Below are 16,322 nucleotides of genomic sequence, written 5' to 3' on the forward strand. Positions count from 1 at the left end.
AACCCCAGAGTCATCCGCGACTGGACCTAATGGTCAGGGGTCCCTTTACCTTTATGACTTCCCTTGATCTGGACACTAGACTTCTGCTGACGCAGCCGAGAATTGCATTAGCTTTTATTTTTGCTGCTGTTGCATCACACTGTTGATCTTGTGCTCTACTAAGACTGCTGGATCCTTGTCACAGGCACTGCTGACAACCAGGTACCCCCATCCTACATTTTTGTGTCTAGTCATTTCTGCTGAAGTGGAGAACCTGACGCATTGGCCCCGTTGCCTGAGTCACCGCCTCACTTTGCCTACGTGGTGGGAGTGTCTCTCTTGGGAAGGATGCTCAGGGCTAGACCTCTGTTGCTGGACCTCAACTGCTTGGCCTCCATCGACTTCCTGGATCCTAGGCTGGCATTCTATTGTGTCCCACATCTCTCGCCCCCTCTATCATTACAGATTTGACTTGTCCATCCTTTGTATGCCACTCCAACAGCAAATTATACATTTTAGATAGATTTTTAACATTAGTATCTCAGATTTGGTTTTTCCCGTTGCAAAACCATTTTTCTTATCAAGCTTATACAACTCGTTGATCTGATAATATTGTAGCCAACCATCTAGTTTAATTTGATCAAATGGTCTGAATTTAAATCCTTCGTGATCTTCCACCAATAAATCAACATATTTCAACCATGCACAGGGCGAGACTTCTACTGCTGGACCGCGACTGCTTGGCCTCGCTTGGCTTCCTGAATCCTGGGATGGGACCAGTGGCCTGTCCGGTCCCTAGAGCTCGCGCATCCCCTGCCCTCTCTTAAGATCCTCTCTTCTCCTTGCTGGAGCTGCTGCAGAAGATGGGGCGCTCTGTGGGGTCCCTTCCCATGCCCCACACTGCATTAGGGGCCTTGGCAGATGTCTGGGGATGCTGCCTGCCCCTGGTGCCAATCCACCCCCACCCCTTGTCCTGCCAGTTGGTACAATCCTGCCTCCCCCCTGCCCTTCCCCTTTCCTACCTCCACGCCTTTCACTTTCAGCTTCATGTGGTCCTCGCGGGTCGTCTTGCCGTCTTTCCGCTTCTTCCAGCAATAGCCGTCCTTCCGGTACTTCACTTTCTTGCGGTTGTACAGGATGATGGAGCCGTTCTGGGGTCTGGGGGAGAAGGAGGAGAGGGGAGGAGTGGGCTTTGTAGACCACCAACTGTATTTACGGAGCCCTTTATCCCATTTCTTTAGCTCCGAAGGATATCAGCCTTGCGGTGTCCACGGTTCTCTTCCTCCCCGTTTTACCCTCACGACAATCCTGGGAGGCAGGTGAGGCTAAGAGACTGGCCCAAGGTCAAACGCAGGGAGATGAGTGAGAATTCGAACCCTGCTCTCCCCCAGGTCCCAGTCCAGCACTCTAAACCACGACGACACACGGATTTGCCATATCGATTTGCCAAGTGCTGTAATTGTGACGTCTGGCCTACTTTTTTATAGCTGCTGGTTCGTAAACAGCGTTCCATAGACTGTTTCGCTGATGGCACATGATTTACACTGCGCTTGTGATGCTCTGCTGTGTTTCTGTTGTTTCTCGGCTGCGTTGGGATTCATTTGAACGGAAAGCAGCACAGAAATACAATAAGCAGATCAATTGGGGCTGAGGCACTTGCGCCAGAGCTATTAGCACAGCCGCGAAAACTTACGCTAGGACAGCTGTACCAAATAAGGGTCTGGTGACTTCTGTTTCAGTGTGTCTGAAGAAGTGTGCATGTACGCGAAAGCTCATACCAATAACAAACTTAGTTGGTCTCTAAGGTTCTATTGGAAGGATTTTTAAAATTTTGTTTCGACTACGGCAGACCAACACGGCTACCTACCTGTAACTATAATAATAATAATAATAAATAAATAATTTTATTATTTATATACCACCACCACCCCAATCTGGATGGGTTCCCCCAGCCACTCTGGGCGGCTTCCAACAGATATAAGAACAAAATAAAACATCAAACATTAAAAACTTCCCCCTACAAGGCGGCCTTCAGGTGCCTTCTAAAAGTTGCACGGTTATTTTTCTTTTAGTGCGATATAAATGCAATAAATGAGATTTAAAAACAAAAGTTTTGCAGGGGGAGAACCATGGTTAAGACAAAGGCAGCCAGGGCCGGAGCCTTGGAGACAGAGTAAGGGTATTTGAACAAAAACAAATCACTTTCCGGCATCAGTCCAGGCTAGAAGCCACTGTGAGCTGCGCCTACATCCCCTGCCCCAGGTAGATGTCCCCCAAAATGTCCCAGCGTCAGAGGCATGACCCCGCCTCTCACACACCTACCTGGTCTTGGGGGAACACGAGAGCCACTCTTCATGTTTCTCAAAGGTGATCAAGTAGGAAGCGATCTCCTACGACAGAAAAAAGAGGGGGTTTGGGGCTCGGTCAGAAAAACGCCTGCCAGCAGCCCAGCTGTTCTTAGGAGACGGGAACCCACACAGGACTTCTGAATGACAGAAACCATCGCGGGACCGACAGGACAGCGAGTCAAACGCCAACACACCCATCAGGCCAAAGGTAAGTATCTCACGTCTCCCCACAAGGCAGCCGTAACCCCACACACAATTCACCCCACAGGATCGCAGGGCGAAAGAAGATCAGAAGCGCCTTCTGGAAAACATTATGGAAATGATATATAGGTGGTACCTAACCCTGGTAAAATTAGCAAAGATTTATCATACGGATGATAAGTGTAAAGAAAAAGCGGACATGAGATCTCCAGGCTGATAGTTGATAGACTGATGGACATTTTTGGGGGATCGAAACCGGGAAAGGGGGGGTGAGAGTTTTGGAATCCAAAGGGTGTATAATTATATGTTGTCTTTCTGTTATTTTGTTTTGTAATTAATATAAAAATTGGGAAATTAGTGGAAGGGAATTTGGGTCGACCTTAGAAAAGGGTGTAAAGAATGAGTATTGTTGTTTAAATTGAGGTCTATAAGTTAAAATTAGTTAATTAAGATTAATTAAGTATAATAATAATAAGGTGAAAGTTGGGGATAAGAACTTGCTGAGCTAACTACTGGAATTGGAATACAAGAAGGGGAGGTGTGGGGAAGTCGGGGAAAGATGTTAAGAAAAAAAGGATCCGAAACTATACTTGTGATTTGTGTTGTGTTTGTTTGTGTTTCTGTGTTTGTTTAAAAATTTGTGAAACTTTAATAAAAATGTATATGGGAAAAAAAAGATAAGTGTAAAGAAAAAGAAGGCACCTTTTACCACATGTGGTGGCCGTGTCCTAAGGTTAAGGACTTCTGGGGAAAGATTTATAATGAGTTGAAAAAAATGTTGAAAAATCCATTTGTTAAGAAACCAGAAGCCTTTTTACTTGGAATAATAGGATTGGAATTGCCCAAAAAAGATGTTAGATTATTTTTGTATGCCACTACAGCGGCAAGACTGCTATTAGCAAAAAATTGGAAATCTCAAGAAATACCAACGGTAGAAGAATGGCAGATGAAGATGCAGGAGTTTTTGGAGCTGGCCGGACTGACTGGGAGAATCCGCGATCAGAAAGAGGAGGCGTACCAAGAAGATTGGAAGAAATTTAAAGACTATTTAGCTAAATATTGTAATATAAAATCATTAGAAGGTACTTGAAAGTATCTGATAGGCCTAGGATTGGAATAAGAATGTTGTATAGTAAAATGGATTTGAGTCAAAAAAGAAAAGAGATGAAGATAGATAGTTGAAGGAGTTAATTGTATTAGAAAGAGGATTTTGGAGAACTGTTACAAAGGAGATACAATGAAATTTGGTTAGGGGGGGAATGGAAGAAGTCAGACCACAATGAAAGCTAACTTGGATTTTGGAAGTGATAACTGTTTATACTCTTTTTTTTCTTTTTAGTATTGTAAGATGTTTTGTTTCGTGTTTTTTATACGTTATATTTGTTATAAATGTGGAAAATCAATTTTAAAAATTGTTTTTTTTTAAAAAAAAGCGCCTTCTGGATCAGGCCAAAGGGATCCAGCTCTCACAGGGGCCAAACGGGTGACTATAGAGGGACTCCCTTCCTGCCATTTCCAGAAACTGGTACCCAGGAGCATTTCTGACTTTGGAGGCAGAACACATTCTTCACTGTGGCTAGAAGCCGTCCATAGCCCTCTCCTCCTCCATGAATCATCTTTTAAAGTCTCTTTCAGTGGGAGGGAGTTCCATAGTTTAACTCTGCACTGCATGAAGAAGGACTTTAAAAAAAATAAATCTGTCCTGAATCTTCCATTTTGGACTCACAGCTTTCCATGAAGGCACAGGTCAATTCTGTGTCCAGGGCGGCTGTCTACCAGCTCCATCTGGTATGCAAGCTGAGACCCTCCCTGCCCGCAGACTGCCTTGCCAGAGTGGTGCATGCTCTAGTTATCTCCTGCTTGGACTACTGCCATGCACTCTACGTGGGGCTACCTTTGGAGGTGACCCGGAAACTGCAATTAATCCAGAATGCGGCAGCCAGACTGGGGACTGGGAGTGGCCACCGAGACCACATAACACTGGTCCTGAGAGATCTGCATTGGCTCCCAGTACGTTTCTGAGCACAATTCAAAGTGTTGGTGCTGACCTTGAAAGCCCTAAACGGCCACAAAGGCCCAGTAGACCCTGAAGGAGCGTCTCCATCCCCATCGTTCAGCCCAGACACTGAGGTCCAGCGCTGAGGGCCTTCTGGCGGTTCTCTCATTGAAAGAAGTGAGGTTACAGGGAACCAGGCAGAGGGCCTTCTCGGTGGTGGCGCCCGCCCTGTGGAACGCCCTCCCACCAGATGTCAAGGAAATAAGCAGCTATCTTCTCTTTAAAAGACATCTGAAGGCAGCCCTGTTTAGGGAAGTTTTTAATATTTAATGCTGTATTGTTTTTAACACTTGATTGGAAGCCGCCCAGAGTGGCTGGGGAAACTCAGCCAGATGGGCGGGGTAAAAATAAATTATTATTATTATTATTATTATTATTATTATTATTATTATTATTATTATTATTATTATTATTATTCCAGCATTCAGCTCCACTGGACATCCACGAGTTCTAGAGTTATGATAGAAAAACTTTACTCTCTCCACTTTCTCCAGGGTAAGCGCACCAGGGTCGTTTTATTTGGTTTGTAAAAACCAGTCAAGGAAGGAAGGACAAAGGCTTTTCAGCGGCAATATTTATCCCCGTCTTAAGAATCTGTATTGGATTTCAAACTGTTTTCGCAGACGGATGTGTTCCTAACTGTTTGCATAGATGCCGTTTTTAACTGTTCACGTGTATGCAATTGGTTTTGTTTTAATTCTTGATGGCATTTACCGCAAAAACCGCCTAGAGGTATTTTACGGGAAGCCGCTCCTAAATGGAACCTGAGAATTATAATTAAAATAATCATCATCCCCCAGAGGTTCTATAGAAGTTTATACCACCTGGCTGGTATATCCTCCCCACTTCAAAACAGGGCAGTTAATGTGAGCGACGCCCGTCCACCAGATCTCCCCAAAGCAAAACTTATTTTGGTACAGCTCCGCAAGACCCAGTGCCCTGTCTCCGGCTGCGGCAGTTGCTGACACCCCCAAGAAAAAGACAGGGGAGCCCTTTTCCCCAGCGAGCAGAGACTGGCCTTGTTTACTTGGTGCTGTTGAGAAGCCCTTTGCACTCACTAAGACAGGGGTCAGCAAACTTTTTCAGCAGGGGGCCGGTCCACTGTCCCTCAGACCTTGTGGGGGGCCAGACTATATTTTCTTGGGCAGGAAGGAACGAATTCCTACGCCCCACAAATAACCCAGAGATGCATTTTAAATAAAAGGACACATTCTACTCATGTAAAAACATGTTGATTTCCATACCTTCCGCAGGCCGGATTTAGAAGGCGATTGGGCAGGATCCAGCCCCCTTAGGTTGCCTACCCATGCACTAAGGAGCACATCAGTTTATGTGAAGAGGTGATGATAGGATACGGTCACAATCGGGAGGGGACAGGCTGACCTGTTACTGATCGGGTCTTGTTTGTTATACATTTAACAACAATAATAAAAAAAAAACACTTTGCAAGTCCTGGGACCCTCAGGCTAGTGACCCACTGTTATGTACTGACTTGAATAGGATCCAAAATGCAGCAGTCTGATTGGTCCTAGAACAATAGGATTCAGAATGCAGCAGTCTGATTGGTCCTAGAACAATTCAGCAGTATGATTGGTCCGCAGGAGCCACCCAATCCAGCTCCAGGTGGAAGTGAATCCGCAACCTGATTCGCCTACAGGAGAATCCCAGAATTAGCCAATCACGTGGGGCCCATTGTGTAAATAATGTATATAAAGCAGATACTTTGGGGAAACTTCCATTCCTCCTCACCACTATGAGCTGAATAAAGAACATGAAATCCACTCTCGACTCTGAGTATATTTCACCCACCTTATCCAGGATCCTGTCCCCAGATGCCGGCAAGAAACCCGCAAGCGGGATCCGAACACAAGAGCAGCTATGCGCTGCTCCGGAGTGTAGGACGCGAACTAATAGAATCAAGTCACGAGAAAGGAGATTCTAAACATCAGGGACAACTGTCTGACAGCAAGAGCCAGTCGACACCGGAAACAGAAACCTTTGGAGCCTCCTTCATTGGAGTTTTAAAAGAAGAGGTCGGGTGTCCATCTGTCATGTATGATCTAGTTGACATTCCGGCACGGAAGGGGGTTGGACTAGATGACCCCTAGATGCCCTCCCAACTCTACAATTATGATTCTAAGAAGGAATTCCTTTTATCTGTCCTTCCAATATTCAGCGTCACCTCTTCTCTGCAGGATCTCAGCTGAGGTCCGGTCAGTCGCCCTTGCTACCTGTCCTTTCCAGGTTTGGATGGCAGTGGTCAAGGTTTACAAAGCAATAACGTCCCCAACCCCTGCTCCATGCTCCCGGGCGAGTTCCGGAAGCTTCGAACGTTGCCATATATTTGTGATTCATAAAATATTCCGATTTCAATTATTATTTTTTTAGGATTTAAATTTCCTGCTTCTACTCGCTCCCCTTGGTGCATTTGCTATAATTATTTAATTTGCTTCTCGGGGGGGGGGGGGAACTGCTTTGTTTGTGGTGTTTTCACCGCACCCTTCCTCCTCAAAGGGAGCCCAGGGCGGCCTGCCCACAATCCAGCTGGACAACAGAATCAGAAAACCAAAACACTCCCCATTATGAAATAAAACAATTATGTATTCCAGAGGCAGAGATGGAAACATCAGCCCACAGTCTCAGTCGCCTCTCAGCAACTGTGATTCCTGCACCGCAGTGGGTTGGACTAGATGACCGCTGGGGGACCCTTCCAACTAGGATTCTATGAAAACCTGCAGCCTGGCCACCTTCTTTATTGACCTTCCAAATTCGGCTTGGGGGAGGAAAGGCTTATGCAGACTACTTAAGAAAACACGTTCTGTAATATGTTGTCTGTCCCCGTAATATGACCTCAATCTAAGGGTCAGTAATGTGCTTTCTGTACATGCTGCAGAGGGAAGTGAGGGTCTGATGGGGCTTATCAGTCTGGGAAGGGAGCCCATCCAGGAAAAGGAAAACCTTATTCTAAACCTCCGCTGCCTTGTGCGATACCTTCGGGAGAAGAAAAGGTACAGGGGTAAACCCTATGGAAATCCAGAGAGGGGTCCCTAAGACTGTTGGACGATGCCTTGTACGCCTCCGTCCAGCAACTCCTGCAGCCAAGCTGGTGCCAAACGTTTTGCTCTGCTTTTCTTTGGACCACACCAGCAAAGCCAAGGGGGGGTGTCTTGTCATCTGGGAAGCCCGGGACCCCCAGACACCCCCCCAGGCTTGCACCCCAGGGAGGCCACTTTGGTGCTGTCAACACAGAGGTTTGACCTCACCCCAGGAGGCGAACTCCACTGTCTCTCGAGACAGACAGATGCCAGCAACAATTTATCTATATTGTTAAGCGCTCTGATTTTTTTAAAAATGAAGTTGTGCTACGCAAGTATTTTTAGAAATAAGCTAAATATTAAATGTGGGTTTGCTGAAGCTTGTTATTCCATTCAAAACAAATAAACAAACTCCGCTTCCCGCTGACGTTGTTGCCTTCTCGTCTGCCTTCTTTTACCCTTATCAAGTTTGTCAGCTTAAACCATAAATGGCATATTTCCCAAACTTCCGATGACCAAGAATCTATAGAGGGTGTGTGTGTGTGGTGCATTTTCAAAATCCACCATCTTAACTGCTGTTAATGCATGAGCTACTATTTCCATGTCCTACTCCCAATATTGTGTCCTTAAGGCAGGGGTCAGGAACTTCAGGCCCAAATAAAGGTAAAGGGACCCCTGACCGTTAGGTCCAGTCACGGACAACTCTGGGGTTGTGGTGCTCATCCCGCTTTGTTGGCCGAGGGAGCCGGCGTACAACTTCTGGGTCATGTGGCCAGCATGACTAAGCCGCTTCTGGCAAACCAGAGCAGTGCATGGAAACGCCGTTTACCTTCCCGCCGGAGTGGTACCTATTTATCTACTTGCACGTTGACGTGCTTTTGAACTGCTAGGTTGGCAGGAGCAGGGACCGAGCAACGGGAGCTCACCCGTCGCAGGGATTCGAACCACCGACCTTCTGATCGACAAGCCCTAGGCTCTATGGTTTGACCCACAGCGCCACCCCTGGCCTACAATCCTCTCCATGTGGCCCTCAGAGCTCTGCCCAGGCTACCCCCACCTCCTGTCATCAGTGCTGCTAAGTGGGCTGGATTACTGATCATGCCTCTTGACTGTCTGGACCAATGACAGAGAGGGGTCTGTGCAGGAACAAGACCACTGTACAAATGTAAGGATTTCCAAACATTGCCCTGCCCATTTTTTGCCCCTGGCCCCGCCCACTGCTGCCATGTGCCCACCCCCAGGCTGGAAAAGCTTGCCTATTCCTGGCCTTCAGTTAGCCAAACACTATCTTAGAAAAAAACTTAGGGATTCAAATATTCTAATGAATAAATAGGAATATGTAGCGTCCCCAGGTGGTCACAGACTCTGTGAATTCTACAGGCCCTAATGACTGCCAAGAGATTGATACCGATGAACTGGAAGAATGAAGCCAAGATTCCCGTTAATCGATGGATTGATAACAGTGATAATAATTGCAATGTATGAACGGATTGCCTGTAGGCGTAGACTTTGTTTGGACAAGTATACTGATATCTGGAAAGAGTTCATACAGAAGGCAGAGGGCTCTGAGTAACCATATTAGTAACCATGCATGGATTAGGATAATAATAATAACAATAACAATAACAATAATAATAATGGGACGCAGGTGGCGCTGTGGGTTAAACCACAGAGCCTAGGACTTGCCGATCAGAAGGTCCCTGCTCCTGCCAACCTAGCAGTTCGAAAGCACGTCAAAGTGCAAATAGATAAATAGGTCCCGCTCCGGCAGGAAGGTAAACAGCATTTCCATGCGCTGCTCTGGTTCGCCAGAAATGGCTTAGTCCTGCTGGCCACATGACCCAGAAGCTGTATGCCGGCTCCCTTGGCCAATAAAGCGAGATGAGCGCCGCAACCCCAGAGTCAGCCACAACTGGACCTAATGGTCAGGGGTCCCTTTACCTTTAATAATAATAATAATAATATATTATATATTATATAACAACCAATAGCAATTTACTTAATTTACTTAATGTATTATGCTGTGCTTTTTGCACATTCATTTCCTTTCTCTCTTCCCCCCCTCCACATTTTTTTTCCATTTTCTTTTTTCATTTTATTCCTTGATAAATGAAAATCTTTAAATAAAATATCAATTTAACTATCCATAAAATACCTCATTGGTGTTCCAGCGCAGTCGCTCCTTGGGCAAGGCGGGACACTTGGGAACGCATTCCACCAGCTTCTTGGGCAGGAAAACCTTCAGGTGGTGGTTGTTCTCTGGAAGGGGCGAGGCAGGCGGAGGGTGAGACCCGCGCTGGGCAGGGGGGCAGGGGGGTGGCGAGAGGGAAGACAGGCTCCTGGGCTTCTCCTGGAGGGGGCAGGTGGGCGAGAGGTGGGGGGCCGCAGATCCCAGGGGAACCGAGGGGAGTGGTTGCCCCAGCGCCCAGCATCCTGTTTCTGAATGTTCACCTCCACCCAAAACTCTTGCTGATAGGAACCCAGCAGGGGAGAGAAAAAAGAGCTGGGATAAAAGACCCTTTCACCCCAATTTATTAAGGACGGTCTTCCCCAGCGTGGCAGAATTCAGGTGTTCTGGGGCACAGAATTGCTGACAGCACCAGGCCGTGATGGAAGGCTCTTCCAGGGTTTTGTTTTGCTGGCAGGGCCTCCTGTAGCTCTTGCAAAGGTGAAGGCATGGGATGAGGAGTCTTAGGGTTCTCCTGCTAGTCTTGGAGAGGGACCCCACTGGTTGCTTGCTTTAAAAAAACCCCACGAGTCGCCTTCTTGACCAGTGCTCCAAACCATGTGTGAATGCTAGTAATAAATACATATGGAGCGCACACACGCACACGGAAAAACCCAACCAAAATATTCAACAGCCGATTTTAAATAAAATTTATAAAGCACCAGGCCACATGGTTGGCCAGCAAAAATTCAAACACGGCAGCCCAGAAGCACCTTCCTGGGTGAAGGAGCCTGGTGACAAAATTGATGTCAAAGTGAGTGGCCAAACCACTAGGCAACAAAGCATGGGTGCCAACACTGAAAAGGCCCTGCCGCTCTCCGGCCCTCTCTTCCACACAGGCCCTCGGGGAGATATAATTGGGGCAAGGGGCCCAATCCAGACTTGGCGGGGAAGGGCTCCGTGAACAGGAAAGAGAGCCCAGGGAAGCATTGGGGAGCCAGAATTCCTGGGTCTCTTTGGAGTGGGAGGAGGACGGAGGAAAGACAGGAAAGGATCCAACACCCAGCAACTCACCGGAGACCTCTGTGGCTTCCTTGTTCATCTTTAGAGCGTTGAGTGGCAACAGCGTTAGAGTTTTTGGCCGGGGGGGCTCAGATCAGGACGCGTGAGGACTGGGATCAGACCTGGAGAGGCAGCGGGTGGGGAGGTGGGTGTTTAGGAAGGCCGGGGTGCAGAGGCACAGAAGGCAGCCCCCTACCCTCAGGGCCCACCCCCTGCCTATATCACCCACTTTACACCTGACGCATCCCCCACAGGCCCCACACATCCCTCACCCTCTCATCATCCAGGATCCACTGGTTTTCTCCTCCCTTCTCCCCACCCGTCCCCACACAGCACAAACAAGAACCCCCACCCACATTGGCTAGCTAGCACCCTCATCCCAGAGATTATTTAACTGCGATTCCTGCGTTTCAGCGGGTTGGACTAGATGACCCTTGGTGTCCCTTCCACAGCTACGATTGTATACCTCTGCATTCTCTAAAGAGACCCTCAAAAGGACTACGAAGGGGTGAACTCCCCCCATTTTTCTACATCAAGCTTATTGCTGCCCCTTGCACCAATCCCAACCCAGGGGGTTGGGGACAACTGGATGCGCCCCTTCCTTGACCCCCTCCTCAAGTGAGATCACCCACAGCCAGCCCCCAGCCTCACCCAGACACCCCCTACAACTGGGCTCCGGCTCTCCTGCCACCCCCAAACCCCAGCCTTTGTGCTCCAGCTTCCCGGCAGAATAGGGACCATTTCAGAGCTGCACCCACGCAGGAGAATCTCGCCGATCCCCCGCCCCAGCTGCCAAGCTCAGCCCCACACATCCAGCCACCCCCCGGCCAAGCGCCCCACGTGGCTCCGGCCGGCCCCAGCCGCGCCCCCAGCCCCGAACCCAGCCTCCCCCGCCGGTGGCCAAGAGACCACGCCTCCCGCCCCATCGCGCCCCCCGCTAGCCCCACACCTCGGCTACCCCCGCAACGCCGCCCATCCCCGGTGCTCCATCCGCCCCCCCACCCGCGCCTGTGGCCCTCCGGCCCCCGCCAGGCCCCGCGCGCAAGGCTGGCCCTCGGAGCCCTCCAGCCCAGTCCCAGGGCGCATCCTTCGCTCCCGCGGAGCCTCCGGGGCGCACCTGCTGCTGCCGGGACCCCCGCCGCCTCCGCTGGTGCCCGAGCTCCGCCGCCGCCGGCCGCCATTCTTCTCGCCAGCACCGGCTGCGGCTCGGCCCCTGCCTGCCTGCCTGCCTTCCTTCCCCTGCCCGAGAGGCGCGCTCCGCCCCGATCGCTGACAGCTCGCCGCGGCCCGGCAGCGTCTGAGCTCAGCGCGCAAGAGGAGGCGGAGGCGGAGGAGGCGGAGAGCCCGAGGAGGAGGAGGAGGAGGAGGAGGAGGAGGCCGCCGGGGCCAAGGGGGCTCCGGAGGCGGAAGCCGGCGCGGGATCGGGCGCAGGTCGGCGCTGGGAACCGGGCGGAGAAATTTCCCACGCTTCCCGCGCCGCGTCCCGAGCTAAGAACAGCCACCCGGCGCTCCGAGCCAGGCGGGGCCGGATCCCCGCCCCACGGGAGGGGGGGTCGGGCAGCCCAAGAGGCGCCCCCCCCCCCGTCCCACACCTTCAGCCCCGTAAGAACCCAGGCGGTCGCAAATGAGGAACGGCTAAGGGAGCTGGGCATGTTTAGCCTGGAGAAGAGGAGGTTAAGGGGTGATATGATAGCCATGTTCAAAGATATAAAAGGATGTCACATAGAGGAGGGAGAAAGGTTGTTTTCTGCTGCTCCAGAGAAGCGGACACGGAGCAATGGATCCAAACGACAAGAAAGAAGATTCCACCTAAACATTAGGAAGAACTTCCTGACAGTAAGAGCTGTTCGACCGTGGAATTTGCTGCCAAGGAGTGTGGTGGAGTCTCCTGCTTTGGAGGTCTTTAAGCAGAGGCTTGACAACCATATGTCAGGAGTGCTCTGATGGTGTTTCCTGCTTGGCAGGGGGTTGGACTCGATGGCCCTTGGGGTCTCTTCCAACTCTAGGATTCTATGAAATTAGAAACGGGCCCAAACCAGGAAATTGCAGCTGCGTTTCAGCGGAGTTTTCGTGCACAAGTGCCATCGTTCGTTGCAACATCCCCAGGCCTGGCAAGCCTCGCCGGAATCACAAAACGTTTTGCCCAAGAGCTTCGGTGAGTTTAGCCTGCGGGAGGACACTCAGTCCAGAAAGACAGAAGGCATCATGGAATGGGGGCGTTGGAAAGGACCCCCAAAGGGCCATCTAGTCCAACCCCGCTTGCAATGTCGACTAAAGCATAGGACACTGAGGTCCAGCACCGAGGGCCTTCTGGCAGTTCCCTCCCTGCGAGAAGCCAAGTTACAGGGAACCGGGCAGAGGGCCTTCTCGGTGGTGGCTCCTGCCCTGTGGAACACCCTCCCACCAGATGTCAAAGAGAACAACAACTACCAGACTTTTAGACGACATCTGAAGGCAGCCCTGTTTAGGGAAGCTTTTAATGTTTAATAGGTTATTGTATTTTAATATTCTGTTGGAAGCCGCCCAGAGTGGCTGGGGAAACCCAGCCAGATGGGCGGGGTATAAATAATAAATTATTATTATATTATCCCTGTACGAATTCCTGGAGGATAAAGGGTATCCTTGGCTGCTAGCCCCCATGGCTGTATCCTGCCTTCCCTCTCTGGGGGAGCATACCTTTGAATACCACGTCCTGGGCATCATAGTTGTGCTCAGATTCTGCTTGTGGGTGTTTAGTGGGCACCTAGTTGGGCGCCCTGAGAACAGGGTGCTGGACTAGACGGGATCCAGCAGGGATCTTATAAGAAAAATGGCAAAACCCTGTCAGACCTTGAACTAACCAAAACGTAACCATCTGTTATGTTTCTTTCTTCTTCAAATTTGTACACCATCCGGAGATCCCAGGGCGATTCACAACATAAAAGTACAAAAGGAAAACACAAAATACATAATAAAACAAAAACAAACCAGTAACATCCCCCTGCCACCCACCAAACACATTTAAAAGGCCATGGATCTGCCCAAGGCCTGGTTGAAGAGGAACATTTTTGCCTGGTGCCTCAAGGTGTATAATGAAGGCGCCAGGCAGACCTCCCTGGGCATGCCACAAATGAGGAGTCACTGCAGAGAAGGCCCCGTTCTCATGTTAAGGGCCTCAGCAGATGATCTCAGATTCCCAGCTGGCTCATATGGGGAGCATATGGGGAGAGGTGGTCCTTGCGATGTTGGGGTCCTGTACAGGCTTTAAAGGTCGAAACCAGCACTTTGAACGGGGAGCCAGTGCAGTCGGGCCAGGGTCGGTATCAAAGGATCAAACCACCTTGCGCCGGTGAGCAACCTGGCTGCAAAATCCTGCAGCCGCTGAAGTTTCTGAACCGTCTTCAGAGGCAGCCCAACATATAATGTGCTGCTGTACTCTAGCCTAGAGTAGATAGGTAGCCGTGTTGGTCTGCCATAGTCAAAATAAAAAAAATTCCTTCCAGTAGCACCTTAAAGACCAACTAAGTTAGTTCTGGGTATGAGCTTTCGTGTGCATGCACACTTCTTCAGATACACAGCCTAGAGGTTACTGTCAGTATCTCAGCTCACAGTCAGAGGTAAACTGGCCTCCCCCGGGCAATTGAGTGAGATACTTGTTTACCTTCCGTCTGCTACTCCCGGCAGGCTAGGTCGTAAACCGGCGATTCTGCTCATTAGGCGTGAGGCGAACACACCCTCTGCTTCTCTCTCCTTGCTTTCCCCCCCAGGGAGGGGAAATGAGACAGACAGGAGTCCTATTTACATGTTTTATTCCTGTCATTCAGCAGTACATAGAAACGTGACTGCACCTTCCAGACTCCATCAGAAGAGTCACAACTCCGCCCCTGTACTTCCAGCACAGGTCAGATGACACTCTGAGCTAACACCCGGTGCTCAGTACAGAGAATAGACTCCCCCTTTTTCCCAACAGTACAGTTTGAAATAACAACATCCTGTTTTGCATTCCAGCCACTTGCAGCTGGCTTTGGCATTGCTGCTTTTATCCAACAGTTACCAGAGCATAGGCAGAAGTTAGGCTGCCCCTGTCTGGTTAGGGCAGGGGTCAGCAAACCTTTTAAGAAGGGGGCTGGTCCACTGTCCCTCAGACCTTGTGGGGGGCCGGACTATATTTTGGGGGGGGAATGATACAAGAGCACCACGAGCCCCGGTGGCTGCTTACCTGTGTCTTGTGAGTGGCAGGGGCTGGTGGCGGCGGGACGATGAGTGGCGCGCGAAAGGGCTCTAGAGAGGGGCTTCTTACTGCTGGCACCAACAAAGCCCAGTCCCCTTCCTTCTCTAGGCAGGGCGGGGAGAAGCCAGGAGGAGGGAGGGAGGGAGGAGGCACCGGCGCCACCGTGGGAGGGAGAGGGAAAGAACGCGCGCGCTGGCGATCCAAGCGGTGATTCCCAGACCGTCTGCGGGCCGGATCCAGAAGGCAATTGGGCCTGATCCTAGTTTGCCTACCCATGAGTTAGGGGCACAGCTGGGCCACCAGACGAAGCTGAGGGAAGGCACGCCAGGTCTCCTGAGTCTCAAGCAACAGCAGTGGATCCAGAAGTATCCCAGAGCTAGGCACCCACTCCTTCAGAGGCAGTGTAACCCCATCAAGAGCAGGCAACCTCCCCGCCATCTGGTCTGGGGAACCACCCACTAACAGTGCCTCAGTCTTATCAGGATTGGGCTTTAGTTTATTGTAAAGGAGAGTTGTGTGTCATCAGCATATTGCCGACAATGTGGGGATGACCCCACTAAGCAGTTTCCTGTAGATGCTGAATGGCATAGGGGATAAAATCAAACCCTGAGAAACCCCACATTGAAGGCTGCGCAGGGCTGAAGAGCAGTCCCCAGGCATCACCCTCCGGAAATGACCATCCAGGGAGGACACCAGAGCCACTGCAAAGTCATTCCCCCTCCCTGACCCTCAAGCCTGCAACGCCCTGAGATTCCACCTGCCCCCAACTTGTTAAATCGTCCTGGGTTTCGCACAGCCTCTGTCATTCATTCCAAAAGAGCCTCTCCTCATTACAGGAGCCAACTCCATCTTTATTTATTCCTCATAGTCAGAGGCCAAGCTAGCTACTGTTCTGTATATGGCCATCAAGGCAGGTGGCGTGCCTAGAGTAAGGCCCAGCAAGGGTAGGGTAACTGGATGGTGGGGTGTGTGTGCGTGCAATGATTCTGGAGCAGTGATAAGAAAGAGAAGCATGTGCTCAACTGCTTGCCATTGTCAAGGGTTTGTGGGCTCACTTCTCTGTCCAGGAGTGGCACTGGAAGGGTTCCTGGGCATGGCAAGCTGCAGGGCGACACAGGAGCTGTATCTGAACGTGGGTTTGCACCTCTCTGCGTGGCTCGTGTAGGATTTGTTGGGGGAAAGATCTGAGCTGCACTTCCCACCAGGTTCCTTTTAGCCCTTGCGGAGCAGCTCAGTAGGCACACGGGTCTTCCCAGTTTGATCT

General features: G+C 50.3%; 1 protein-coding gene across 9 annotated transcripts in view; it reads right to left on the reverse strand.

The window, feature by feature from the left end:
• Positions 1-14,254, reverse strand: part of CAMTA2 (calmodulin binding transcription activator 2) — a 59,084-nt gene extending 44,830 nt beyond the window's left edge. For 3 of the 9 annotated variants that reach the window (XM_081167692.1, XM_081167690.1, XM_081167685.1), the window contains exons 1-5: positions 11,966-12,156; positions 10,861-10,970; positions 9,775-9,878; positions 2,302-2,369; positions 1,002-1,137 (exon numbers count right to left, since the gene is read on the reverse strand). In XM_081167692.1, coding sequence (XP_081023818.1) covers positions 1,002-1,137; positions 2,302-2,369; positions 9,775-9,878; positions 10,861-10,888 — 336 coding nt within the window. In that variant the 5' untranslated portion in view covers positions 10,889-10,970; positions 11,966-12,156. Of the gene's footprint in view, positions 1-1,001; positions 1,138-2,301; positions 2,370-9,774; positions 9,879-10,860; positions 10,971-11,499; positions 11,611-11,965; positions 12,160-12,884; positions 13,158-13,688 lie in introns of those variants that run through there. The other 6 variants (XM_081167686.1, XM_081167687.1, XM_081167691.1 and 3 more) reach the window with 6 other exon arrangements.
• Between the last annotated feature and the right edge of the window lie 2,068 nt (positions 14,255-16,322).

This window comes from Podarcis bocagei (genome assembly GCF_964188305.1).
Source record: "Podarcis bocagei genome assembly, chromosome: 13".
NCBI lineage: Eukaryota > Metazoa > Chordata > Lepidosauria > Squamata > Lacertidae > Podarcis > Podarcis bocagei.